The sequence below is a fragment of the Oncorhynchus clarkii genome, chromosome 27 (genome assembly GCF_045791955.1).
Source record: "Oncorhynchus clarkii lewisi isolate Uvic-CL-2024 chromosome 27, UVic_Ocla_1.0, whole genome shotgun sequence".
Lineage (NCBI taxonomy): Eukaryota > Metazoa > Chordata > Actinopteri > Salmoniformes > Salmonidae > Oncorhynchus > Oncorhynchus clarkii.
The window spans coordinates 20,139,450-20,165,872 of NC_092173.1; the positions used below are offsets into that span (position 1 = coordinate 20,139,450).

Here is a 26,423-nt window from a genome sequence, read left to right on the forward strand (position 1 = left end):
CACACACACACACACACACACACACACACACACACAGGGACAATGTGACAATGTGTACTCCTGGGAATTCAGTGTGTCAATCAGATAGCTTGAATAAACATGATTTGCAAAGGCATGAGGTGTGTGGGGTCATCTGGTCGATAGGAATACATTCCTTTCACACTTCTCATAAGGAAACGGTCAGGTGAAAAGGTAACACTAGGGAAGGATAATGTTGTCAAATGCCATGAAAGTTTTGGCTATGGTTAGGGTGATAACCATTTCCCTCAAGGTCCCTCATGAGTCATGACTAAGTATACATTTAACAAGGGAGGAAGAATCAATGTATTGCAAAATCTGTTTACCACTCTTCCCACTGGGCAAAATCTGGTTGAATCAATGTTGTTTCCACATCATTTTAACAAGAAAATGAAATGTGATGACATTGAATCATTGTGGAAAACTGATTGGATTAGAAAAAAGTAATCAATTTAAGGGAATTTTGTCTTTTTTTCACACAACTTTGAACATAAATCCAATGACATTGGTGAAATTGTTTGTTGATTTCACGTTGAATTCAGGTTAGTTGACAACTCAACCAAAAGTAAATCAAAACTAGATGTTGAACTGATATCTGTGCCCAGTGGGTTATTATGTCATCAAAAAATAGAACCTTTCTGTAAATACACACGAAAACAGAAAACACTGACCAACACTGATTCATTCATTTTGAAAAAAAGCTTTACTTGAATATCGACATTTTCTCAGAAAGTATAAATAATGATTTTAAAAGATTGATTTCCATTTAATACAAAAATAATACATCAAAGAGAAAATCACTTTGTCTGTCATCTACAGTTGAAGGTGGCCGTGCATGTCCTCTGGTTAGATGGCATGCCCTCTGGTTAGTATGTTTAGAACAAATTGAAACAAGGTAGTACACAATAATAACAAGGTAGTGACCTATTGAAAGGGAGTCTGTATGTGCCTACACCAGAATATGGAGGTGGAGAGGGTATGACTTCCATTTAGAAAATATAATATAAAAATAATTATTCAGAAAACAAACAGACTACACAGGCTACACAAATACTCATGATAAAAACCTGATTGTTTGTAACCTCTGGTTGTTTTTTCTGGACGCCCCTGGTGGATTGGGATTGCAAAAGTAACTAATATTGTTTGTGTGGCTGGCTGTCCAACTCTCCATAACATTCCTTAACCTCTGTGGAATCCAGCCTGATTACAAAGGTTACTGTCACAACAAGAGGCGCTTTCATCTTCCACCCCTTCACAAATTGCAAGACCCATATCACTGTTTTGCTTGCAAATACTTGTAAATACTGTCATTATCACAGGGGGGAGTCCCTGTTATGATTTATGACGGAGAATATATGTTTTTAAAACGCTCCAATTCCATATGTGTCTTTAAATGAGGAAACGTTGGGAATGAGGAAGTGGAAGGAGAGGGGATGGAGCCTGGGAAGGCTAAAGTCCCATTCCTGAAGTTCACCTGAACCCTATGAGCAAACATCAGTCAGAGAGGGGTCTCCCAGGAAGGCAGGCAGGCAGGCAAGGGATTGGGACTATGTGTGTATCCTAAATGGCACCCTATTCCTATTTTGTGCAAAACTTTTTTACCGAAAATAGTGGATTATACAGGGAATAGGGTTTGGGACAAAGCTATAACTAGGTTTGAAGGCATACAGTGAATATTTGAGTCAACCCTCCCTCAAGGCAGACTTTGTTTATGATGTCATGGCACGCTGACTCTCACTTCAGAACGAAACATGGGAAATGGGTGAAAGAAAAACACCCAAAGTTTCCAACTGATTTTCTGGCTACTGTATATACAGGATTTACTGTACATGTATATAAAAACAAAATACAACTTTGGTGTAATGTTTTGTGTCGTGTTGTGGGCAGCTCTGACAACAGAAACAACATGGGGGTCATTAAGTTCATAGAGTAATGGTGCGTCTCATAAATTCCTCTGTCTAAGTGTGGAGAACTGTACACGTTTCAATCTTCTGGGGCTTCATATGCACTTCATATGCACATTGCATAGTCCTTAAAAATTCTAAAGATTGTCATATCTTTCAATCACAGTTTAAAAATGGAACCAAATAAAAAATACAAATATATTGTCTATTATATTTCCCCCGTGTTGGGAAATAACAAATGTTGAAATCCTTTAGACACATAAACAAAGTTCTAATTATTGGCACTATTTACTGTTCAGTACAGAAAATGACATTGTGAAAAACCAACATGGAAGACTCCTTCAAACAGAACAGGTATGTATGTATATGAAATATCTACAAAAAACTATACAGTTGCTCAGGACAAGGTTAATATGATTGTCATCCAGTAGTTCTGATAGTTGTGCATGGATGTTGATAATATACAGTATAGTGGGGAACAGATTATTCAGATCTGCCATTATGAGTGGGCACTTGGCTAGATGGAATCACTCAGTCCCCCATACACTCCTTCCCCACCACAGCCCAACATAGCTGTGCCGACTGAGGCTGATTGTGTCGTCTCAAATCAGCATCCATATGTCTTCATCTTTCCACATCAGATCACAGTATCATGTTAGTTCTTCATGGACATCCACTCCACCAGTCTTATTCTTACATACCACAGTGTGTCAGGCATAATGTGAAGATCCATTTTGTTTTGTTAGAGAAATGAATACTGTTTTCACAAAATTGGTTGTAGTGAAAAATCATACATCCTTGTTGATCCTCTGTATGTCAGAGGAAATTCAGTTCCTCCTCCCTTCATTTAGGTGTCTATTAATGCAAACCTGCAGTGTTTGTTTCTCTCCCCATCTCTCACTCCTCCCGCCCTCCACCTCCGCCACTCTGGATTTGTTGACTGACTCATTGTCCAGTGCACTGTTGACAGTTATTAGGAGTTGTCACAGTTACCGCAGTGAGAGGGTGGAAAAATGTGCTCCTGTTGCTAGGCACCAAGGAAGTCAGGTGCGTACTCTCACCAGGCTTGAAGAGGACACTGCAAAAAGAGAGAGCGAGAGAAAGGGGAAACAAACGTCAGAGTGAGTACATCACACAAATAAATTAAGAAAATCTATTCAAAAACACAATAACCATTTTCTGGTGAGGATGTTTATAATATGTGGTGTCATGATAATAGGTCCCATTTCTAAAGTCCCCTGGGTATCAGATTCAGATAGGATGTAAACGGCCTACCTACGCCACACCTGACCAAATACATTCCACATTCTTCTTCCGTTTCACTCTGAAAATCCTTGTTTACATTCAAATGGCCTTTTGGAGATTGTTTGTGGAATTTATTTTTTCCTTTCTCTCAAGGGGTGGAGGCAGTTGACCAGCAAACAGCCCTACCTGATAAAGGTGGACAGCTGCTCAGACCACAGTCTTTAGACACTGTGCTCTAAGTGGAGGTAAGTTTAACATGGGGTGAGAGGAGAGGGGGGTCCTCAGCAAATACGAGAGTTATAAAGCCTCAGCATGTTGGTCATGTCATAAGAAGAGCCTACTGGTCTCTCTGCACCACCAAGTCCAAATAAAGGCCTGATAAGACGAGAGGCAGCCTGGGAGAGCCTGCTAGCTAATAGCTGTCTAAACGCTGTCTGGTTTAAATGCGGGTCCACCTATAAAGCTACAAATATACCATGATACCATCAAAGCATAGCTCAAAACTAGAAACCAATATGTTGAGGTTTATTTGCATTGCGCTGAAAAAACATTACTGATGGCCGTCTTATGTCTCGTTACTCAACACATTACACAGGGTCAATGTAGAACAATGGGTCCTACATATATCAAACCAAAGGCAGCCAGTCAGTATCTAGTTAAACCACTCTATCAAGGGAACAGGTAGGTTTCAAGCCAATCGGAGCATCTGCCACATCTCAGCCCATCAACCCAATGAGCAGTGACAGTGCTGCGGCCCGGGCGACGTAGAGTCCTCTGTCTCAGGCAGCGTGGGAAATTGAGCGTGTGAAAGCAAAACACCGAGGAAGGCATTTCAGGCTAGAGCGATCACTGAGACCAGGGAGAAATAGGAAAGAGGAAGAGCTGTAATTACAAAAAAAGACCCCCCCATAATAGACCACCCCCCACAATAGCAGGGAAGTAAGTAGCAGGACACAAGCCTCCTGAACTTTGATTACCAGTGGGGTTCATTTCCTGATCAGGGGACTAGGTCTGGCCAGGGATCGGCCAGCCTTCTCTCTCCCCAATGGAGAGGAAAGTGAAAGGAGGCATCGTTAATCAATTTAAGTTCAGGATGAGGGCACAGGTGATTGATTGGTCCGGCCTTTCAAAGGAAATAGGAATTCTGAGGAGTGTCCATACACCCGACTCCTTGGTCCAATGATTGAGATTTGTGGTCCACATGCTCTGACAAAATCAGAGTGAACTGAGTACTAGCGTCAAACCCAGAATCAAAGACAGAGCCAGGCAAAAACATTAGCTGTGAAACCATTAAGTAAATAAATAAAAGTTGCATTAATCCAAATCTCATTGGTCTGATCTCATATTGCCATTCATTGACTTTACATGCATAAGAAGGGTAGTGTGTCTTGATTATGTGAGTTAAGGTTCCTGTATCAGTCTGTATAAACATTAATTTATGCCTATAAAGTCATGGAAAGCACACACATTTACTACGCAAAATATGGTATATTGCACACAAATATTCAGTAGAATGGTCTTGGCTTTGGGACAACAACACATCCCATTTGGATGAATTCACTGAGCCAGTCCAGTTAAACTAAGTTAGCCTGGTCCCAGATCAGTTTGTGCTCTTGCCAACTCCATTGCTGTCATTTTCAAGACAAACATAGTTGGCATGATGGCACAAACAGACTGGCACTCAGGCTAAAACTAAGTGATTTTATTAAGTGACCGTACTAAGAAAAGAGTATTTACCCAGGAGAGACCCCCCAGTTGCACCATCTTGTTTACGGTAGAATCCTAATGTAACAGGGATTAAACAAGTCAACACACAATCACAACTCACACACCTAGTGTGCGTTCCAAAAGGAACCCTATTCCCTTTTGCCACTGGTCAAAAGTAGTGCACTAAGTAGGGAATAAGGTGCAATTTCAGACAGCCCTACTGTATCTATCCTAGTCTATCAGCCTACTGTATCTATCCTAGTCTATCAGCCTACTGTATCTATCCTAGTCTATCAGCCTACTGTATCTATCCTAGTCTATCAGCCTACTGTATCTATCCTAGTCTATCAGCCTACCATATCTATCTTATTCTATCAGCCTGCTGTATTTTTCCTTTAATTAACTAGGCAAGTCAGTTAAGAACAAATTCTTATTCTCAATGATGGCCTAGTGGGTTAACTGCCTTGTTCAGGCGCAGAATGACAGATGTGTACCTGTCAGCTCAGGGATTCAATCTTGCAACCTTTCGGTTACTAGTCCAACGCTCTAACCACTAGGCTACGCTGCCGCCCGAGTCCTAGTCTATCAGCCTACTGTATCTATCCTAGTCCATCAGCCTACCGTATCTATCCTAGTCTATCAGCCTACTGTATCTATCCTAGTCTATCAGCCTACTGTATCTATCCTAGACTATCAGCCTACTGTATCTATCCTAGTTTATCAACCTACTGTATCTATCCTAGTTTATCCACCTACTGTATCTATCCTCGTCTATCAGCCTGCTGTATCTATCCTAGTCTATCAACTTACTGTATCTATCCTAGTTTATCAGCATACTGTATCTATCCTAGTCTATCAGCCTACTGTATCTATCCTAGTCTATCAGCCTACTGTATCTATCCTAGACTATCAGCCTACTGTATCTATCCTAGTTTATCAACCTACTGTATCTATCCTAGTTTATCCACCTACTGTATCTATCCTCGTCTATCAGCCTGCTGTATCTATCCTAGTCTATCAACTTACTGTATCTATCCTAGTTTATCAGCATACTGTATCTATCCTAGTCTATCAGCCTACTGTATCTATCCTAGTCTATCAGCCTACTGTATCTATCCTAGACTATCAGCCTACTGTATCTATCCTAGTTTATCAACCTACTGTATCTATCCTAGTTTATCAACCTACTGTATCTATCCTCGTCTATCAGCCTACTGTATCTATCCTAGTCTATCAACTTACTGTATCTATCCTAGTTTATCAGCATACTGTATCTATCCTAGTCTATCAGCCTACTGTATCTATCCTAGTCTATCAACCTACTGTATCTATCCTAGTCTATCAGCCTACTGTATCTATCCTAGTCTATCAGCCTACTGTATCTATCCTAGTTTATCGACCTACTGTATCTATCCTAGTCTATCAGCCTACTGTATCTATCCTAGTCTATCAGCCTACTGCATCTATCCTAGTCTGTCAGCCTACTGTATCTATCCTAGTCCATCAGCCTGTATCTATCCTAGACTATCAGCCTACTGTATCTATCCTAGTCTGTCAGCCTACCGTATCTATCCTAGTCTATCAGCCTACTGTATCTATCCTAGTCTGTCAGCCTGCCGTATCTATCCTAGTCTATCAGCCTACCATATCTATCCTAGTCTATCAGCCTACTGTTAGTGAGTGCTCAGTTTGGGGAGGGGGTTGTGTGTCGGTTGTGAGGAAGATGTGGTGTGTTAGTAGATAAAGAAATTGATCAATCAAATCTCTAATTGGAGGCTTGCACAAGATACAGTACAAAGCCTCAGCAGGCTGGGAATTCATTTCCAAGCTTTCCAACTTACATTTACAACCAACTATCTTAGTTTAAATGTAGCTTATGACCGAAATGTATGCAAACATCTCCCAGAGAGCAGCAAAAGGGATTATTACAAACATTATACATGCACATGCTCTAATACACTGAGGACAGACACTGAGGACAGACAGAGAGGACAGACACTGAGGACAGACAGAGAGGGGAGACTGTATTGACTGAGTCAGGGCCAGGGTATAGGGGGGGGGGCCTGATTGTGGCCTGTGTTAGGTGAGACTGAGTCATGTTATTGACTGACCTGTTTGCTGGATGACATGGAGCTGAGAGTACTGAGGCTGTTGGCGTCTGTCACCACCATGGTTGAGGGAAACCGTGACTGGTGAGAATACTGCGGTGGCTCCTGCTTATGAGGGTACACTGCCAAAGACAAAGACATAGAGAGAATGTCTCATTGTTAATTTTACCCCAATAGATTCACTTTTATTAATGGGTTAGCAATAGGTTTATGATTAGGGTTAGGATTAGGCTACATCTGTACATGCTGAAATGTAGTTTTAAGATCTCTTGTCAACTCCTTATGGAATTGTCACGCTAAACATGACGTGTCAATGAGTGAAAAGGTGTTGGCAAGACAGCCGACAAATATCTGGGACAAGACTATATTGGCATTGTATCCCATCTATGACATGGCATTAGCAACCGTTTAGTGCTTACTAAGAGGCAGGTACTGACTGTGTGAATGAGTCACGGTGGCCATGAAGGGCTGCTGGTTCATGTGGCTGGGGGACTGCTGCATCAGGCCATGCTGGTGGGGACTGTGGAGCTGCTGGGAGAACTGCACCGGCTGCAGAGCTGCAAGGCTCCCCGCCACGCTGTTGATCACAGGCACTGACTGCGACGTGTTCAGACCTACAACCACATAGAACTTAAGTTATTTGTCTCATATCTAAAGCATGACAATACAAGCATAACTATATTTGCAATGTAGTGCATTACTTTTGACAACTATGGGGCGTGGTTAAAAGCATTGCACTATATAGTGATTCAGGTGCCAATTGGAGCTCAACCATTGTGTACATACGAACATAGAGGTCATACGAGAATATGTGCATAAAGAGAGGAGAATAAATGGACAGTTGTTACATTAAGAGAATAATTTGTGGAGACATGGGAAATACAGAGCACTGGCTGGTTGGTTGATTGGTTGACTCACTCTGTGCGATGGTCATGACTCCAGAGAGAGGCATGATGAGGTTCTGTGTCTGCTGGTGTGTGTGGTGGGAGCTGTGGATGTTGGTCAGCGTGCTCACAGGTGGCAGGCCTCCACCTGACGCAGACATCTAGAGAGAGAGACACACTAAGAAACTTAGTGACACCATTCTGGACCAAGAATGAAGTCATGTACTGACAATATCCTAAATCTAACATGCTAACTGAATATAAGGATGGTTAAATCAGGGTATATAGTAAAGCATGGCGATCACTTTAGAAGTGAAACCAGATGCTCTCAGCAATGCAGCTCACACAGATAAATGTTGAGTTAGTTCTGCTGCTTTTGTCTAACATTGTGCTTGTGTAACTCCAGTCATCTATACCAAGCAAACAATGAGGAGAAAATAAATACAAAATAATCCAATAATGAAGCGTAAAAGCACAGATTGAAAGTAGTAGTGTGTATGCATGTGTGTGTGTGCGCGTGTGGGTGTGTATGCATGTGTGTGTGTGCGCGTGTGGGTGTGCATGCATGTGTGTGTGTGCGCGTGTGGGTGTGTATGCATGTGTGTGTGTGCGCGTGTGGGTGTGTATGCATGTGTGTGTGTGTGTGCGCGTGTGGGTGTGTATGCATGTGTGTGTGTGCGCGTGTGGGTGTGTATGCATGTGTGCGTGTGCGCGTGTGGGTGTGTATGCATGTGTGTGTGTGCGCGTGTGGGTGTGTATGCATGTGTGTGTGTGCGCGTGTGGGTGTGTATGCATGTGTGTGTGTGTGTGCGCGTGTGGGTGTGTATGCATGTGTGTGTGTGCGCGTGTGGGTGTGTATGCATGTGTGTGTGTGTGCGTGCTCGTGTGGGTGTGTATGCATGTGTGTGTGTGCGCGTGTGGGTGTGTATGCATGTGTGTGTGTGCGCGTGTGGGTGTGTGCGTTGTGTGTGTGTTCATGCACTGTTTTCACATTTCCTGCCAGCTGCTCTGAGAGGAGGGGATGGTCAGACAGTGGATTCGTCTCAAATGGCACTATATTCCCTATATAGTCCACTACTTTTGACCAGAGCCCTATGGGTCTTGGTTAAAAATAGTGCACTATATAGGGATTAGGGTTGCATTTGGGACTTAGACAATCATCTGTACGGTGCCCATAGATAACAACCTGTCTGCTCTGACCTTTTCCACAGTATACTGACCGGCACTCCCTACAAAAATCTAACTTCCTACTGACAGGAGATAATGATAAATGCACTATGAATCATCAGGGATATTCTCACTAAATAAAGATTGTGATGTTCATCTTTGTTGGATTTAAACAACACAAATCTGGTTAGTGCCATAATATCGTTATTATTCTGATCCTAAGAATACGATATAATTGTTTTTTGGGACCAGCGTTCAAGAGTTAGAAATGTCTGCATGTACGGTACTGGCCAAGTTTCGCTTTCACCAATCAAATATTGGAATAGGACAGAGGGCTGAGTTTCTCCCCTCTAGCTCCCTTTTCTGAAGGTAGAAAAAACATTGAGCATAATCAAGTGCTATCGTCATTTCCCAGGCAGAGCAAGCAGTGCTGAGCGCTCCACCCTCCACTTCTCTTTACAGGGCATTTAATCAATAAGCTCAGAATGCTTCTTTGTCAAGTTTATTGGCTCAGCTCTGGACCTGCCCAGTTCACTATGGTGGTGAAGGCTGTACTGTATGTTAGGCCTCAGCCATGGCCTGCCACCTGTCTCCACTTTCCACTGAGAGCAGCACAATGCTCTAACTGTTGTTCCCTATAGACTGTTCCATGGGAGTCTGGCTCAGGGACCTGCTTTATATGTCTATGGTTGCGTTCCAAATGTCACCCCATTGCCTTATGTAGTGCACTACTTTTGACCAGGGCTCATAGGACTCTGGTCAAAAGTAATGCAGTACAGAGGGAATAGGGTGCCATTTGGAACGTACCTCATGTTAAACGCAGCCCTGGTCCTTATCTAATCAGAGGCTAGGAGGGCCCAGGTGTGTTACTCACCATCTTGGCGTCAGGTGACAGCAGACTGTGGCTGGGGTCCAAGCCTCCCGGAGACACCTGCTGTAACACCGACTGGCTGGTCGCCATGCTGCCGTGGTGACTGATGGTCGTCGAGGAGCTGACCTCACCGGGTCCCTGTTGGCTGTACCGCACTGGAGAGAGAGAGGGAGGGAAAAAGAGAGAGAGAGAAATAGAGAGAGAGGGAGGGGAAGAGAGATAGGGAGGGAGAGAGAGAGGGATGGTGGGGAAGAGAGAGGGAGGGAGAGAGAGAGAGGGATGGTGGGGAAGAGAGAGAGGGAGAGAGAGAGGGGGGGGGGTGGGGAAGAGAGAGAGGGAGGGAGAGAGATAGGGGGATGGTGGGGAAGAGAGAGAGGGATGGAGGGGAAGAGAGAGGGGGAGGGAGACAAGGAGACAAGAGAAAGGGTGAGAGAAATGTAGAGTTTGTTTCTTGAACTAACAACATCTGTGTCACACAGGATAACAGTATATAGGGCAGAGAGACGGTAGCAGGCCTCTCAGTATGACTAAGTGTGTTGTGTCCAAGCAGTCGCTCCAACCCACCAGACTCACCTGCTCTTTGACTCAGACAGGGAGAGCAGAGCAAACAAACACACTGACCCCTCCACTGGTGCTATCAGCCCAGCTCAGCCAAGGCTATTCAGTGTTTACAATACACCGTACACCAGCCCCCCATAACCCCAGTCCTAGACTTTATGAACTCATGCACCATTTTTTTATTTAGGGGAACCCATTTACAATGGTACCCGGAGGACAATAATACAATAAACAAAATATCATCAATAAAAACAAAATAAACTACAAATTAGAGACTCAACACTACAGCTTCAAACATCACAAATACAATTATTTACATTCAATCCAAACAGTTGCAATTATCATTGAATTCATTCAACATTCAAGTCCTAAACTGCCCTAGAGGCACCAGAGTCAAAATGTAGGGAGTTTTGTAGGCTATCCCAAAAAATGGGGGGCACTAAAACTGAAAGCAGATGTACCTAAATCGGTGCGTACTAGAGGAACCTTGAAAGATAACCATCCCTGTGAACGGGTTTGGTGTCTCGTGTTTTTTATTTTAACAGTGAAGTAGGTTGGAAGCTTAACAGTTTAACAGTGAAGTGAGCTAGGTTGGAAGCTTAACAGTTTAACAGTGAAGTGAGCTAGGTTGGAAGCTTGTGTAGTAGATATTTTAAACAAAAAGGGTGTAATGAACTTTAACGAGGACCAGTCAACCTTTTGATACAGGATGCAGTAATTCGTGTTAAAACTGTCATGTGATAAAGCAAAGGGCACTATGGTAGATGGCCTCCATAAGTTGAAGAGTAGTGGCTGTTGCATTCTGATAAATGGTGTCACCATAGTCAAGAACTGTCAGGAAAGTTGACTACAATCTGCTTCCTGTTGTTTAGGGAGAGGTATGATCTGTTTCTTTAAAAGAAGCCTACTTTACATCTCAGCTTCTTAACTAGCTCATCTGTATGTTTTTTAAATGTCAAATTATTGTCAATCCAAAAGGCCATATATTTTTTTTATAAGCGGGAACCTGCTCGATGAAAGAACCAGCCAATGCATAAATGTGAAAGCCATCTGAAGCACTTCTATGAGAATTAGAAAGCAGCAAACATTTAGTTTTTCCCGCATTAAGTACAAATTTGAAATCATCAAGGGCTTTGTGCAAGGCAACAAAATCAGATTGCAGCTCCAACATAGCCTAGTCAGCCGTAGGGGCAATAGCGTACATAACAGTGTCATCTGCATACAGATCAATGTTACAGTTTTTTTCAGATGGACCAATATTATTTATATAAATAGTAAAGAGGACAGGTCCCAAAATCGACCCATGACGGGTACCTTTAATAATATCGAGACACCTTGACACCATCAGAAAGCACACATTGTGTTCTGTCTGGCAGATAGTTCTAAAACCACTTGCAAGACACCTGGTCGAGGCCCATTTCAGACAACCTTTAAATGAGTAGGAGATGGTCAACAGTATCAAAGGCCTTGGATAGGTCTATAAATATGGCAGCACAGTGATTCCTACCCAGCATGGAAAGGATCTCTCTGTGCCCAGGTAAAGGTATGGAAGTGAAGAAATGCCTTCTACGTACAGTATGTCATCAATAGGGAACCCTGTCATGTTCTCACCTATCCTTCCACTCTCCAAACACTTAGTCACTGAATTCTGTGACATCACTGAATGACCCATCATCTCTTAATCCCGTGTCTAGACCCCTTGTTGTCTCCCACCTCCATTCGCCACCGGGGGCCAAAGGAATGCTGCTCTCCTCCTGTCAAATGGATGTTTGCCAATCCTGGCCCCCTTTGATACCAACAGAGCAAACATTACACAATTACAACCAATGTCAAACACATTCTTATCCTGTAGTCTCAGTCTCACACAGAGACTCCCTCCCTCCCCCCTGCAGAGCAGAGCAGTGGGCTGTGACACTGGGCCAGTCCCAAATGGCACCTACTCCCTATATAGTGCACTATTTTAGACCAGGGCCCATAGTAGTGCACTATGTAGGGAATAGGGTGCAATTTAGGACAGTGTTTACTCTCAGATCCCAGATCATCCCTGGGACCTCTGTCCCTGACCCACGCATGTCACACTGAGCGCCCTGGCTGCCACTGTCCCAGATAGTCACAGACAGTCACAGACAGTCACAGACCGGGGACACCAAGCACCATATGTCTGCCATAAAATAATGGAACATCATATCTCACCCAAAATAAAGTTTAAACATAAAGCAAAAACATGATCTACTGCCTGGGGAATACAACTAAATCAGACCAAAGAATTGATCATTTTCATCTTGACTGTATTTCATCCACTAACAACTAACATGTTGTCCAGTCTTTCCAGGCAGACCACAAGAGAACCACAGACAGAGCTCATATTCTCCTGAACAACACACTAGCAACCCCACAGCACTCACGGTGTCTTATTAACACCGCTACAAGACAATAATGCACTCCATTGGGCCCATAACCACCATAGCCTCACAATGGCAGAGGACTCATAAACAGGCATTTATCTCCAAGCTGGGCAACCTGTAAAGTGTCAAGGGAGTGAGGTGCTATTCTAGCCAGTTTTGTCTCCCTGTGTCAGGCAGTAATTCTGGCTGCAGAGAACCCTAATCCCATTAAGGAAGGCTTCCGTCGTCTAGTTGGTGTGAGGCTATTGGTAATTTGGACGGAGGAGAAGGGCTCCATTTCTGGGACACCAGTGGGGCGGCCAGCAGTGTTATTGGGATGTTATAAAGATGCTCTCAATATAGCTTGAGATTAAGAAATCTTTCTTCCTCAGGATTTTGTATTTTATTTTTAAATTTCACCTTTATTTAACCAGGTAGGCTAGTTGAGAACAAGTTCTCATTTGCAACTGCGACCTGGTCAAGATAAAGCATAGCAGTGTGAACAGACAACAACACAGAGTTACACATGGAGTAAACAATAAACAATAAACAAGTCAATAACATAGTAGAAAAAAAGAAATCTACATACATTGTGTGCAAAAGGCATGAGGAAGTAGGCAATAAATAGGCCATAGGAGTGAATGATTACAATTTAGCAGATAAACACTGGAGTGATAAATGATCAGATGAACATGTGCAGGTAGACATACTGGTGTGCAAAAGAGCAGAAAAGTAAATAAAATAAAAAACAGTATGGGGATGTGGTAGGTAAATTGGGTGGGCTATATACCGATGGACTATGTACAGCTGCAGCGATCGGTTAGCTGCTCAGATAGCAGATGTTTAAAGTTGGTGAGGGAGATAAAAGTCTCCAACTTCAGAGATTTTTGCAATTCGTTCCAGTCGCAGGCAGCAGAGAACTGTAAGGAAAGGCGGCCAAATGGGGTTTTGGCTTTAGGGATGATCAGTGAGATACACCTGCTGGAGCGCGTGCTACGGGTGGGTGTTGCCATCGTGACCAGTGAACTGAGATAAGGCAGAGCTTTACCTAGCATAGACTTGTAGATGACCTGGAACCAGTGGGTCTGGCGACGAACATGTAGCGAGGGCCAGCCGACTAGAGCATACAGGTCGCAGTGGTGGGTGGTATAAGGTGCTTTAGTAACTAAATGGATGGCACTGTGATAAACTGCATCCAGTTTACTGAGTAGAGTATTGGAAACTATTTTGTAGATGAATTTGCCGAAGTCGAGGATCGGATAGGATAGTCAGTTTTACTAGGGTAAGTTTTGCGGCGTGAGTGAAGGAGGCTTTGTTTCAAAATAGAAAGCCGACTCTAGATTTGATTTTGTATTGGAGATGTTTGATATGAGTCTGGAAGGAGAGTTTGCAGTCTAACCAGACACCTAGGTACTTCTAGATGTCCACATATTCTAGATCGGAACCAACCAGGGTGGTGATGCTAGTCGGGCTTGCGGGTGCAGGCAGCGAAAGGTTGAAAAGCATGCATTTGGTTTTACTAGCGTTTAAGAGCAGTTGGAGGCCACGGAATGAGTGTTGTATGGCATTGAAGCTCGTTTGGAGGTTAGATAGCACAGTGTCCAAGGAAGGGCCAGAAGTATACAGAATGGTGTCGTCTGCGTAGAGGTGGATCAGGGAATCGCCCGCAGCAAGAGCAACATCATTGATATATACAGAGAAAAGAGTCGGCCCGAGAATAGAACCCTGTGGTACCCCCATAGAGACTGCCAGACGACCGGACAACATGCCCTCCGATTTGACACACGGAACTTTGTCTGCAAAGTAGTTGGTGAACCAGGCAAGGCAGTCATTAGAAAAACCGAGGCTACTGAGTCTGCCGATAAGAATATGGTGATTGACAGAGTCGAAAGCCTTGGCCAGGTCGATGAAGATGGCTGCACAGTACTGTCTTTTATCGATGGCGGTTATGATATCGTTTAGTACCTTGAGCGTGGCTGAGGTGCACCCGTGACCGGCTCAGAAACCGGATTGCACAGCGGAGAAGGTACGGTGGGATCCGAGATGGTCAGTGATCTGTTTGTTGACTTGGCTTTCGAAGACCTTAGATAGGCAGGGCAGGATGGATTTAGGTCTATAACAGTTTGGGTCCAGGGTGTTTCCCCCTTTGAAGAGGGGGATGACCGCGGCAGCTTTCCAATCCTTGGGGATCTCAGATGATACTAAGGAGAGGTTGAACAGGCTGGTAATAGGGGTTGCGACAATGGCGGCGGACAGTTTCAGAAATAGAGGGTCCAGATTGTCAAGCCCAGCTGATTTGTACGGATCCAGGTTTTGCAGCTCTTTCAGAACATCTGCTATCTGGATTTGGGTAAAGGAGAAGCTGGGGAGGCGTGGGCGAGTAGCTGCGGAGGGGCGGAGCTGTTGGCCGAGTAGCCAGGAGGAAGGCATGGCCAGCCGTTGAGAAATGCTTGTTGAAGTTTTGGATTATCACGGATTTATCGGTGGTGACCGTGTTACCTAGCCTCAGTGCAGTGGGCAGCTGGGAGGAGGTGCTCTTGTTCTCCATGGACTTTACAGTGTCCCAGAACTTTTTGGAGTTAGAGCTACAGGATGCAAATTTCTGCTTGAAAAAGCTGGCCTTTGCTTTCCTGACTGACTGTGTGTTATGGTTCCTGACTTCCCTGAACAGTTGCATATAGCGGGGACTATTCGATGCTATTGCAGTCCGCCACAGGATGTTTTTGTGATGGTTGAGGTCAATCAGGTCTGGAGTTCTGCATCTTTTGAACGGAGCATGCTTGTCTAAGATGGTGAGGAAGTTACTTTTAAAGAATGACCAGGCATCCTCAACTGACGGGATGAGGTCAATATCCTTCCAGGATACCCGGGCCAGGTCGATGAGAAAGGCCTGCTCGCAGAAGTCTTTTAGGGAGCGTTTGACAGTGATGAGGGGTGGTTGTTTGACCGCGGACCCGTAGCGGATACAGGCAATGAGGCAGTGATCGCTGAGATCCTTATTGAAGACAGCAGAGGTGTATTTGGAGGGCAAGTTGGTCAGGATAATGTAATTAGGGTGCCCATGTTTACAGATTCAGGGTTGTACCTGGTGGGTTCCTTGATGATTTGTGTGAGATTGAGAGAATCTAGCTTAGATTGTAGGACTGCCGGGGTGTTAAGCATATCCCAGTTTAGGTCACCTAACAGAACAAACTCTGAAGCTAGATGGGGGGCGATCAATTCACAGATGGTGTCCGAACTGTTCGAACTGTTTGTGCATAGACCTGGAAAGTATGACAGAACTTTGCAGGCTATCTCTGCAGTAGATTGCAACTTCTCCCCCTTTGGCAGTTCTATCTTGACGGAAAGTGTTATAGTTGGGTATGGAAATCTCAGAATTGTTGGTGGCCTTCCTAAGCCAGGATTCAGACACGGCAAGAACATCGGGGTTGGCAGAGTGTGCTAAAGCAGTGAGTAAAACAAACTTAGGGAGGAGGCTTTTGATGTTGACATGCATGAAACCAAGGCTTTTCGATCACAGAAGTCAACAAATGAGGGTGCCTGGGGACATGCAGGGCCTGGGTTTACCTCCACATCACCCGAGGAACAGAGGAGGAGTAGGATGAGGGTGCGGCTAACGGAGCAGATGTAAACTAAAACAATGATAACTAACCTGAGCAACAGTATACAAGGCATATTGATATTTGAGAGAGACATACAGCAAGGCATAAAGTAATCGCAGGTCTTGATTGGGAGAGCTTGCTAAAACAACAGGTGAGACAACAACAGCTAGTCAGCTAACACAACAACAGCAGGTAAAATGGCGATGACTAGGCAGAGAGGGTCGGATTAACTACACACAGAGCCTGAGTTCGCGGCTGGGGCCGACAGATAAAACATAAATAAACAGAATGGAGTACCGTTATAAATGGACAGTCCAGCAGGCATCAGCTATGTAGCCAAGTGATCATAGTGTCCAGGGGGCAGCAGTAGATGGAACAGAGAAGCCGCCACTAAGCTAGCAGGCGACACAGCGTTTAAAGTTAATAGCCCGGGGGTGGTAGGGGGGGTCTGGTTGAAGGCACAGACCAGTCAGACCAGTCGTGATGGTGCGGCGGGGGGCCGTGTCGACAGAGAATCCAAGCCAGATGGCGAAAGAGGTATTGTAGAATTTAGTTTGCTAGCAGGGAGATGTGCCTGGCTCACAGCTAACTGGTGCTAGCTTCGTGGCAGTGGCGTTAGCCAAGGTCCAGAGTTTACAGCAAGGATCCGGTGGAGTATTGGGCTCTAGCCGTGTATGAGTGGGGTTCGGGTGAACAGCTGAGTAGGCCAGGAGGTGGGCCTCAGGGATAGCTTCGGTACTGGGTGCAAGCTAGCTGTGAAGATCAGAAGTAGTGGTCCAGGGATTACGGCAGGAATCCGGCGTTGTTGTGGAGAGACAGTTCGATACTGGTAGACTGGCGGGTATTATCCAGGCTAAAAACAGGGCTGGCTGTGCAGAAGGTAAAAGCCGCTAGCAGTGGCTAACAATGACTAAACAGCTTGTAGCTAATTAGCTGGCTAGCTTCTGGAGGTTCTTGAATGTATTCTAAAATTAAAAATAATAGCGATTCCGTATCACATTGGGTGAGGCAGGTTACCGGAAGGTATAATCAAATTAAAAATTGAAAAGAGATTAAAAATAAATATGGGTCCAGTGAATGGTTGGGCTGGCTGGGGACACGGCGATTCAGACAGTTAGCAGGCCTGTGCTAACAAGCTAACAATTAGTAGGCCGGGGCTAAACAAGCTAGCAGTTAGCAGACCGGGGCTAAACAAGCTAGCAGTTAGTAGACCGGGGCAGGCTAGCAGTTAGCAGGCCGGGTTAGCAAGCAAGCAGATAGCAGGGGCTAGAAAGTTAGCCTTTGGGGAACATCGCGATGGGGTTAAGTCTGTTTTTACCTCTTCATACGATGACGTCGATAGACCGGTTGTGGAATTAACAGGGTTCCAAGTAGCTCTAGGTAGCTAGCAGGCCTAGCTGGTTAGTATAATGGGCCTTCAGCGGGCGTCACACCTGAGGGGCCTGTTGGAGTCCTCGGGCAGGTTATGTCGGTATTCCAGTCGTAGGGGATCTGCGGGGTTCCATGCCCCATACCGGCTGTAGAAGGGGTCCGGATATTGTAGCCCAGGAGTATGCTTCGGTGGTAGCACAGGAGCTCTGGCCGGGCTAGGTTCAAGCTAAGTGGATGGAAACGCTAGCCAGGAGTAGTCATCCGGGGTTGCGGTTAGCTAGTTGTGAAGATCCAGATGAAAATGTTCAGATTGCGGTGGGAATCCGGGGATAAAAATAATAGGTCCGTTATGCTCTGGTTAGAGTCACGAAGGTTAGCTGATGACCGCTGGCAATGGTTTGCTGACTGATAGCTGGTAGTTAGCTGGCTAGCTTCAGTTGAGGGATTCCAGATCCGAATTAAATATAGATACTTTAGGGGGAAAAAAGCAGATCCACGCTACATTGGGTGAGGTGGGATGCAGGAGAGTATTTAGATGTTGAGGTTTAGTAAAATATTTTAAAAGATATGCGAAGAAAAATATGTAAAAAACGATATATACAAGGGACACGACAGGACAAAGACGTCTGACTGCTACGCCATCTTGGATAACTGACAGGATGACATTATATTGCAGAAAAAAGCAACTCAAAATTGAAACAACTACTGTACTTTCTGGCTGCAAGACATTTGACCATTTGACATTTGACATTCTAAAAAAGGTAGCTATCTCCCCTCTATCACTCTCTAAATTGTCATCTTAAATAGTGTTTGAGCTAAATCAACCCCAATACCCAAGCACTCTGAGTATTGGACCAGGGGTGACTAGAAGTAGACCAGGGGGAGGGTGAGAACCCTGTGAAGGGGAGTGATAGCGTAGGCAGCTGGAAGTTACAGCAGGTTTAAAAGGCTTCGGTGCTCTGTGTGACGCATGTAATATCAAAGCCTCTCTCCTCATCCCCAGGCACTGGTAATTGTAGCTCCAGTGCATACGAGAGACCTCCCGGGTCTCTGCAGGACGTAGCAGGCCTTTGTACCTCTCTGACCAGGCTGGGGCTCCCAGTGGACAGAGCAGGGCCAGGCATAGGGCAGGCCTTGCCTCTCTATCCCTCGGCCAGGCCAACTCCCACATAGCCTTGGGTGACACAAGGCATTGAGGCAACACAACCTGCTCACTGTTTTTCCCTCCTATAATATATGATATATATATATATATCTCACTGTTGTTAAATCAAATCACACTGTTTCCAGTCTACCAGATATTGAACCACACTCCCCTCACTGCCGTCTTAATCTTACAGCTAAAACCTTTCCAGTGTGTCAGATTAGGTGGGAGATTCATGAATCAGCAGGCTTTGCCGTGTGAGGGAGGGGAATAGTCTTCAGACAAATGAGATATCAGCAGGTTATCAGGCGTTCAACTCAATCTCTTAGCACATTCTGGTGAAAAAGATGCTACTGTTGCTGAATTATTTGTGCTGATTGGCCCGTCAACGTTTCTATCTCAGCTTTGATGCAGGTCAACATAAAGAGAAGTCCTATTTAGAACCCCAGACAGAAACAACAAAAAAGAAAAGCCTCCCACCTCTATACTTTGTTGAGAGATGTATGAAACTTGCTCCCCATGCTCAGCTTTCAGATTCACCCTCAAAGTGGCCGAAACATTAATCTTTTAACTTAAAATAAAACAATGACTTTTTAATGGTCACTGAGCGTTACGCCTTTTCCTTTTCAATGATAATCACATTTTTAGGTTGCACCTCGACTCACGTTGGTTAAGCACCCTCCACTTCTTTCAAAGAAATAAACCTGACAACTATAAACAACAGAACTGTATGGTCACGTCATCCTTCTCTCATGAAGTATGGTAAAACACACAGACACACACGTATTGGCATCTGTTTGTAATAGAACAGGGTTGAATTCCAATTGCCTGTTCTCATCTTTTCTATAAAAGCACAGGTTGTATGGTTAAGTGAATGATCCAAGGGGAAACTATGGCCCTAAAAGTATCATGGCTTCAGACACAATGGATCATTCAGCTGATGAAACAATTCGATCAGACCAACAGTGTGTGTGCATCACCTATTTACATTTTGAGACGTGACTAGTAACAGAAGGCATCTATACATTTGTTTTGTTTGGTCTTTTGCCAAACACTGACAATGGAATAACCTCGTCTGTCCCCCAAAAATACTATTTGACCGTTTTGGCCAATCAAGTTACCTCACCTTTATCAACAGAAGTAAGAGCATCAAGGAAAACTCCAGGAGTAAGAGGTTTTCTTTGATGTGACACTTTAGTGACCTCCCACACATAACTATTGTAGTGGCGATAGCTGAAGGAGGGGGTTACCCACACACACCTCTCTACAGACTGGAGCACAAGGGGTCATCAGTCCTGTCTGGCCAGAAAAGAGCCAATACCCCAGAGGACAGCTCCTGCTGCTCTGGTCTGCAGAGCACCCAGCCTCCCTCGGCCACTATACTGCCGCCCCATAAAGGTAAGGAGAGCTTTAAAACAGGCCCTCCCCAAGGCCCAGCTGAGATAAAATAACCTAGGTTACAGTCACTGCAGTCTTCTAATACACCACAGACAATAGGGACCCCTGCCAGGCTGGGGTATAGAGAGGAGAAGTCAGGGGAGCCCCTTATCGAAGGCCTGGGAGATGTAGTAGCCAATGATTTTAATTGTCCATTCAAGCATGCATAATACAGGCCGTGGCCTAGCAACACGATGAGGCAACCTGCTGGGGTGCTATTGTCAGGCCAGGGGCTGACAGTGAAAAACAGCTGATGCTGTCGGCAGGACGCCGGCAGGACACCTTGTAAGCAAGCAACCGAGGACTAGGGGGAGCAAAGTACCTTCTGCTTCTGACCCTTACCCTCGCCCTCTCTACAACCAGCCCCTTCTCCCTCACCTCCACACAAGCCTACCACTGAACCTACCTCCTTACTTTGCAACCTGAGGTCAATGCTTGGTCAGGTGTGCTGGTAAAAACCACAAGCAAACAGAGCATGGGCCAATGGGCCCCAGTATAACCAAAGGTAAAAGAGCAACCCGAGGCAAACGGCTTGTTTTTCTAGAGAGTTGACCTCGTGTTCTAACATGAAAGAACAACACGAGGCTTTGTTTCTTCAATCATTGCTTTTATGGTGGTAAGCGATGGCACTGAGGATAATACTATGCCAAGATATCAGCTCCATTTTATGTCTTATAGAGGCGAAGGTAGACGCCTAAATTGCACTGAGTGCAAACAGCATTATGATATCAAATGGTCAGTTCATTGGATCCCCCAAAAAGTCACAAGCAACCGACCGACCTTATGCTTTTATGAATGTGGAAGTAATGGTTGTAGGTTCAGCTACTGCTGAATCCCTCCGTGACCCTGTCCTGACCCTGGCCTGTCACAGGACTGCTGCTCTTTGTGCCACTCTCCTGCTCCTGCCTGCCTGCTGACTTTGGAGTGGAGATTTCAGGTACAATGTGGATTGTTCTCAGTGTGTTTTTAAAGATCATAATAACAATGACATTTGCTCAGCTCCCTAAGTCACTCTTGCCCTCTCTCTTCTCTCTCACTGATGTCATCAACTGTTTTTCTTGCCACTTTTCACCCTCTCTTGGGGATGGAAATAAAATCATCCAAAGCTTTTGCCAACCATTGTTCTTTAACTGTCAAAGGCATATCCCTGATCAAGATGCCATAGTGATTACATGCACTCAGATCATGGATGAGACAGGTACAGCAAGAGGAAAGACCACATTTGAATGATTCCATTGTTGTGTAGTATTATATTATATATAATAGCAGAGTAATGTACTGTGATATGCATGTGGTGTGGAGACGCTACCTTGCATCTTACTAGGGGGGGATGCGCTGATCTGGGAGCTGTGGTGGTGTGGGGAGTTGTGGCTGTGAGACAGGAGAGGGTTCATGCTGTGGGTGGGTATGGGGTAGGCGTCCATCGCCAGCTTCTGACGGAAGGCCTCCTCCTTACGCCGGTTAGCAAACCAGTTATAGACCCGTACCTCAGTGACCAAGTTAGAGCCCAGCCCATGAGCTTTAGACGGAGAGACCCCTCTCTGAAGACACTCAGCCCTATAGGAGGAGAGATTGAAATAGTATCAATGGAATACAATGGAAAAGAACAAAGGGAAAACATAATGATAGTTGCATTGGAAGATAGTTGGATAGTGTAAACAAAGAGAGACATTAAAACCTGTCAAAATCATTCTAAGCTAAGGCCATGTGCTGCAGTAATGATGGCGTTAGTATCAAATAAGATGTGCCAAACATTCAATTATTCAATGAGAGAACAAAACTGTATCCCAAATGGAACCCTATTTCCTCTATAGTGCACTACTTTTGACCAGAAACATATTGGCAACAGTGCAATAAATAGGGAATAAGGTGGCATTTGGGACTTTCTCATTCTCCAAAGCCTCCTCCCCTCACCTGTTGCACTCCTCCACCAGCGCCTCCCGCTCCTCTTTGCTGGGGTTCTTCTGTCTTTCATAGGCCTGGTAGAGGATCTGTTGGGATGCAGGCCCCCATTTAAAACGGTTCCGTCTCATTTTCTTGCAGGAGGGTTCAGAGCCCACCTCCTCCCCTTGTTGCCCCATACCCTGACCAGGAGGGTTGAACTCTGGGAAGAAAAACAGCACCTGATCCTGACTGCCTTTGTCGGTCATATTGCTGTCAGAACCTTGCACTGCCTGGTTGAATTCTGAAAAATAAGAACAAGGTCACATAAAATATTGTATTGGGGGGAATGGAGACAAAATAAACCAATAACACAATAAGAAGAAATAATACATAATTTAATGAGGGACAATTGCACAATACAGTATGTAGCCAGGCGATAATGATAAATCAGACACTTTTGAGGCATAGGCTTACTGCAATATGTTTCTGACCATATGCATAGCCGAGATATGACATTTATGTTCATGCACATTGTGTTGTGGATGGCCATTAGAATTATGTCGCCCAGGCCAACACACCTCTGTGCCTCTAACTGTATCGAAGGCTGTGTGAGAAACTCAAATATTAACTTACGTCTGAGAACTTCCCGCTGTTTCCTGACATACCAGGTGTAGAGCGCCGCTCGCTTCTGAGTTTTCATGGGCGTGCCTTTGTTGAGGTGCTGTGAGAGGTGAGACTGATTTAGCCCGGTTACATCCACCACCTCACGTTGTGGTATGTTGTGCTGTTGCATGTAGCCTTTGATCATGCGGGCGGCACGCCAGGGGTCCTCACTGCGGTTACATAAAACACATAGAACCTAAATACATGTTATTCGTTCTATTAGAACCCTAATAGCGTTATGTGTATAATGGTATATAGGTTGTGGTGCTACATTAGCACTCACACTAATAGAACCAGTTATCTAACGTATTATTCATCCGCCAAATAAGTTCCGAACCAATCTACAGCACCTAGCTACAGCACAAGCATGTATTTCCCTTGGTTTATTCTATTAGGCTTCTTCGCCTGATGCTATCCGTGTTATCCCCAAGTTTTGGACAATTGTTAAGTACCCTAATAAATGACTGTTAATCATTATAAAATAATGTACTTTTTACTCCATACATTTTCCCTTACACCCAAAAGTACTCTCGAATGCATTTGGAATGCTTAGCAGGACAGGGAAATGGTCCAATTCACGCAATTATAAAGAGAACATCCCTGGTCATCCCTATACTGCCTCTGATCTGGAGGACTCACTAAACACACATACTTTGTTTGTAAATTATGTCTGAGTGTTGGAGTGTGCCCCTGGCTATCCATAACACTTTTTTTTGTTTTTAAATAAGTTTTGCTTAATAAGAAATTTGAAACGATTTATACTTTTACTCTTAAGTATATTTGAGCAATTATTTTTTACTTTTGATACTTAAGTATATTTACAACCAAATACTTTAAGATTTTTACTCAAGTAGTATTTTACTGGGTGACTTTCACTTTTACTTGAGTCATGTTTTATTAAGGTATCTTTACTTTTACTCAAGTATGACAATTGGGCACTTTTTCCAACGCCGGTGGTTTCATAATACATTCAATAACATGAAAATACTCCGAATCAGGCCTATTTTCAATTCAGTGTTTTGACTGTAGCTAAGAGGCAAAACTGAGAAATTAGGAAATCTAAATCCTAGACCTTGGCCTATAACTGATCCACAGTTTTTGAAACGTCAATATTTCATAGCGAATGTGAGATATCAAGGATATAGGATACAGAAATATATTACAAATGTTACCAAATTAGGTTATCGAATAATCTAAACTCCACGAATTGGAAGGGCCTAGAGTACATTGGTTTAGAAGTGCAGAATTTTATGTCAGCTGAGTCTGACACACACTGACGTTATAGCCTGCTTTTTCCTATTTGGACAATAAACCCATAGGCCTAATTAAATTCAGACTAAATAATCCCAGAATCGAGTATGAATCAAATAAAATAAATAAGTTATTTGGTAAAATAAATTCAAGTTGTTTGGTTAAATGTAGGAAATTGATAATACATTGATAAGAAATTGAAGAAATTGATCAGTTCAAGGCTTCCATCCAAAATTGCATTCAATTATCGAAGAATACATTTGCCCATGGGGTAAAATCATCTGAATTATTCCAATGCTTCAATTATATCAATAATAAACACAACTGAATTGCACCCATCGATGACAACGCAATAGGACGCTTTATGTCGATAAAGAAAATGTATTTCAAACGATTTAAAAGGCCTAGCCTATGTGCGCAGCGTGCTCTAAAATATTAAAACTACACTTACTTAGCCTATACCATCACAGACATCTCAGATTAAGTATGGACTTCACATGGGTAATTGTTGCAAATCTACACACAACTGTTTGTTTTGGAGAATTAAGTCTGCGGGTTTATACGTTGGTTTAGATGTTGGTTTATAACTTTCGACAATGAATAACCAGATCTCCATTCACTCTAATCATACGACACTGTGTATCTTTCAGTTGATGATTTATAGAATACAATTAATAATAACTTAACTACACGTGGGTTAGTTTTGATTTTCTGCTGGCCAGTTGATCATGTTACTAGCGTAATGAATGATCATTTATAAATGTCTTTTAGAAGATAAATTAAGACAATATGAACATTTACAAAGAGTAAGGCCTTTATAGACTACATTCATAAAACAAAATAATATTTGCTTTAAGAAATGTTGCAATATTTCGCCAGAACATTATTATTATTAGTGGAGCCTATATCTAGTGCAACATTGAATCCTACGTAATAAACAAATACGTTGATATGGATTAACTTTCTCTTCTTGCATTGCCAGATATAATCTAAGTGAGAGAGATCGAGTAAGTTAAATATAAATAGATCTCGTTAAGTTTATAGTTTGCTAAGGGAAAAAAATAATAACCCGTGTGGATAATTAATAACTAAAACGCGAAAAGTACTATTGGCGCGTTATTTTAATTTGTTAACACAAGGAACATTGAGACCTATTGCCAAGCGCTTGACATGTACATTAAAATACGTTTTTACACTAATTTTGTCATTCTAAAATACAGACACAATGCAGATACACTTCTGAGTATTGCGGTCAGGCAAGTAGGCTGTAGTTTTCATGGACCACACGTCTGAAAATTATTCCTGGAAGAAATAACTTTAACAGGCAGATAACCCTAATTGTTGTCCTAATTTACCCTAATTGTTGTCCTAATTTGTCAGACAATGTTAAATATAAAACGCTTTAAATACACTGAAATTACTCCTACATCTAAAATAAGTAGCCAGATAAATAATACAATATTATTTTGGTTATGCGCCTATACCCTACACATTCATTCGGTAATGAACATCCCTAAATGTGTGAAATGAAACATTTCAAGTTCTATTCACTTACGCTAATATTCGGTCAACTTCTTCCCTCTGTTCCGCTGCTTCCTCCGTGTTAAGTGACTGGAGTTCTTTCAGTATCGGTGGGGTATCGAAATCGTCCCCGTCCTCGGACCCCTCATCTCCCGACAGTTTGCCCTTACTATGCCCATTGGTCAACGTAAGAAATACCGGCTTCGAATCATTTCCGTTGATTTTAGAACTTGGCGGAGACATCTGTAGATTCTCCAACTTAACTCCAAAGCCATTCGGGCTGGGGTCCATATCGTCCAACGCTTGGATCAGAACATCTTTGGTAACTCCGGAATCTAACAAGGCGCTCAAGAGCTCCTGTTGGAGAGATGTCAACTTGGACACCATTTTCGAGAACATTAAAAAAAGTTATATACTGAACTAAAAGGGAAAGGAAGGTTGGGGAGAAGAAAGATCTAAAAAAATACAAAAAAAGTCCGTTCTACCCTCCTCTCCTGCTCCAGTGTTTATGTGAATTCCCTACTCCTGACACCTGCTCGGAGAACCTGGTTCACTTCCCAGTTGAGAAGAGTGATATAATTTGCCATGATGCTTTTGGAGGGCAAGGAATATACAACATGGTAATTTGTGGGCTGGCTGATGGGGCCTTTATGCAAATCATAAGAAGAAGGTTGCACTGACTAACTGAAGCAGGTAGACCTGAC

General features: G+C 43.6%; 1 protein-coding gene across 12 annotated transcripts; it reads right to left on the reverse strand.

The window, feature by feature from the left end:
- Positions 1 to 698: 698 nt before the first annotated feature.
- LOC139385650 (hepatocyte nuclear factor 1-beta-A-like) lies at positions 699 to 26,423 on the reverse strand. Of its 12 annotated transcripts, none has more exons than XM_071130885.1 (10): positions 25,754 to 26,423; positions 22,918 to 23,117; positions 22,315 to 22,585; positions 21,722 to 21,957; positions 9,908 to 10,059; positions 7,901 to 8,027; positions 7,402 to 7,596; positions 6,986 to 7,104; positions 4,905 to 4,949; positions 703 to 3,000 (listed from the first exon to the last, which is right to left on the reverse strand). In XM_071130885.1, the coding sequence occupies exons 1-10, from the start codon at positions 26,116 to 26,118 to the stop codon at positions 2,980 to 2,982; spliced, it is 1,731 nt and encodes a 576-aa protein (XP_070986986.1). In that variant the 5' UTR covers positions 26,119 to 26,423; the 3' UTR covers positions 703 to 2,979. The 12 variants fall into 12 exon arrangements, with proteins under 12 accessions (XP_070986992.1, XP_070986991.1, XP_070986990.1 ...); XM_071130887.1 differs by having other exon boundaries at positions 7,420 to 7,596; positions 25,754 to 26,296; XM_071130886.1 differs by having other exon boundaries at positions 7,420 to 7,596; positions 21,710 to 21,957; positions 25,754 to 26,291.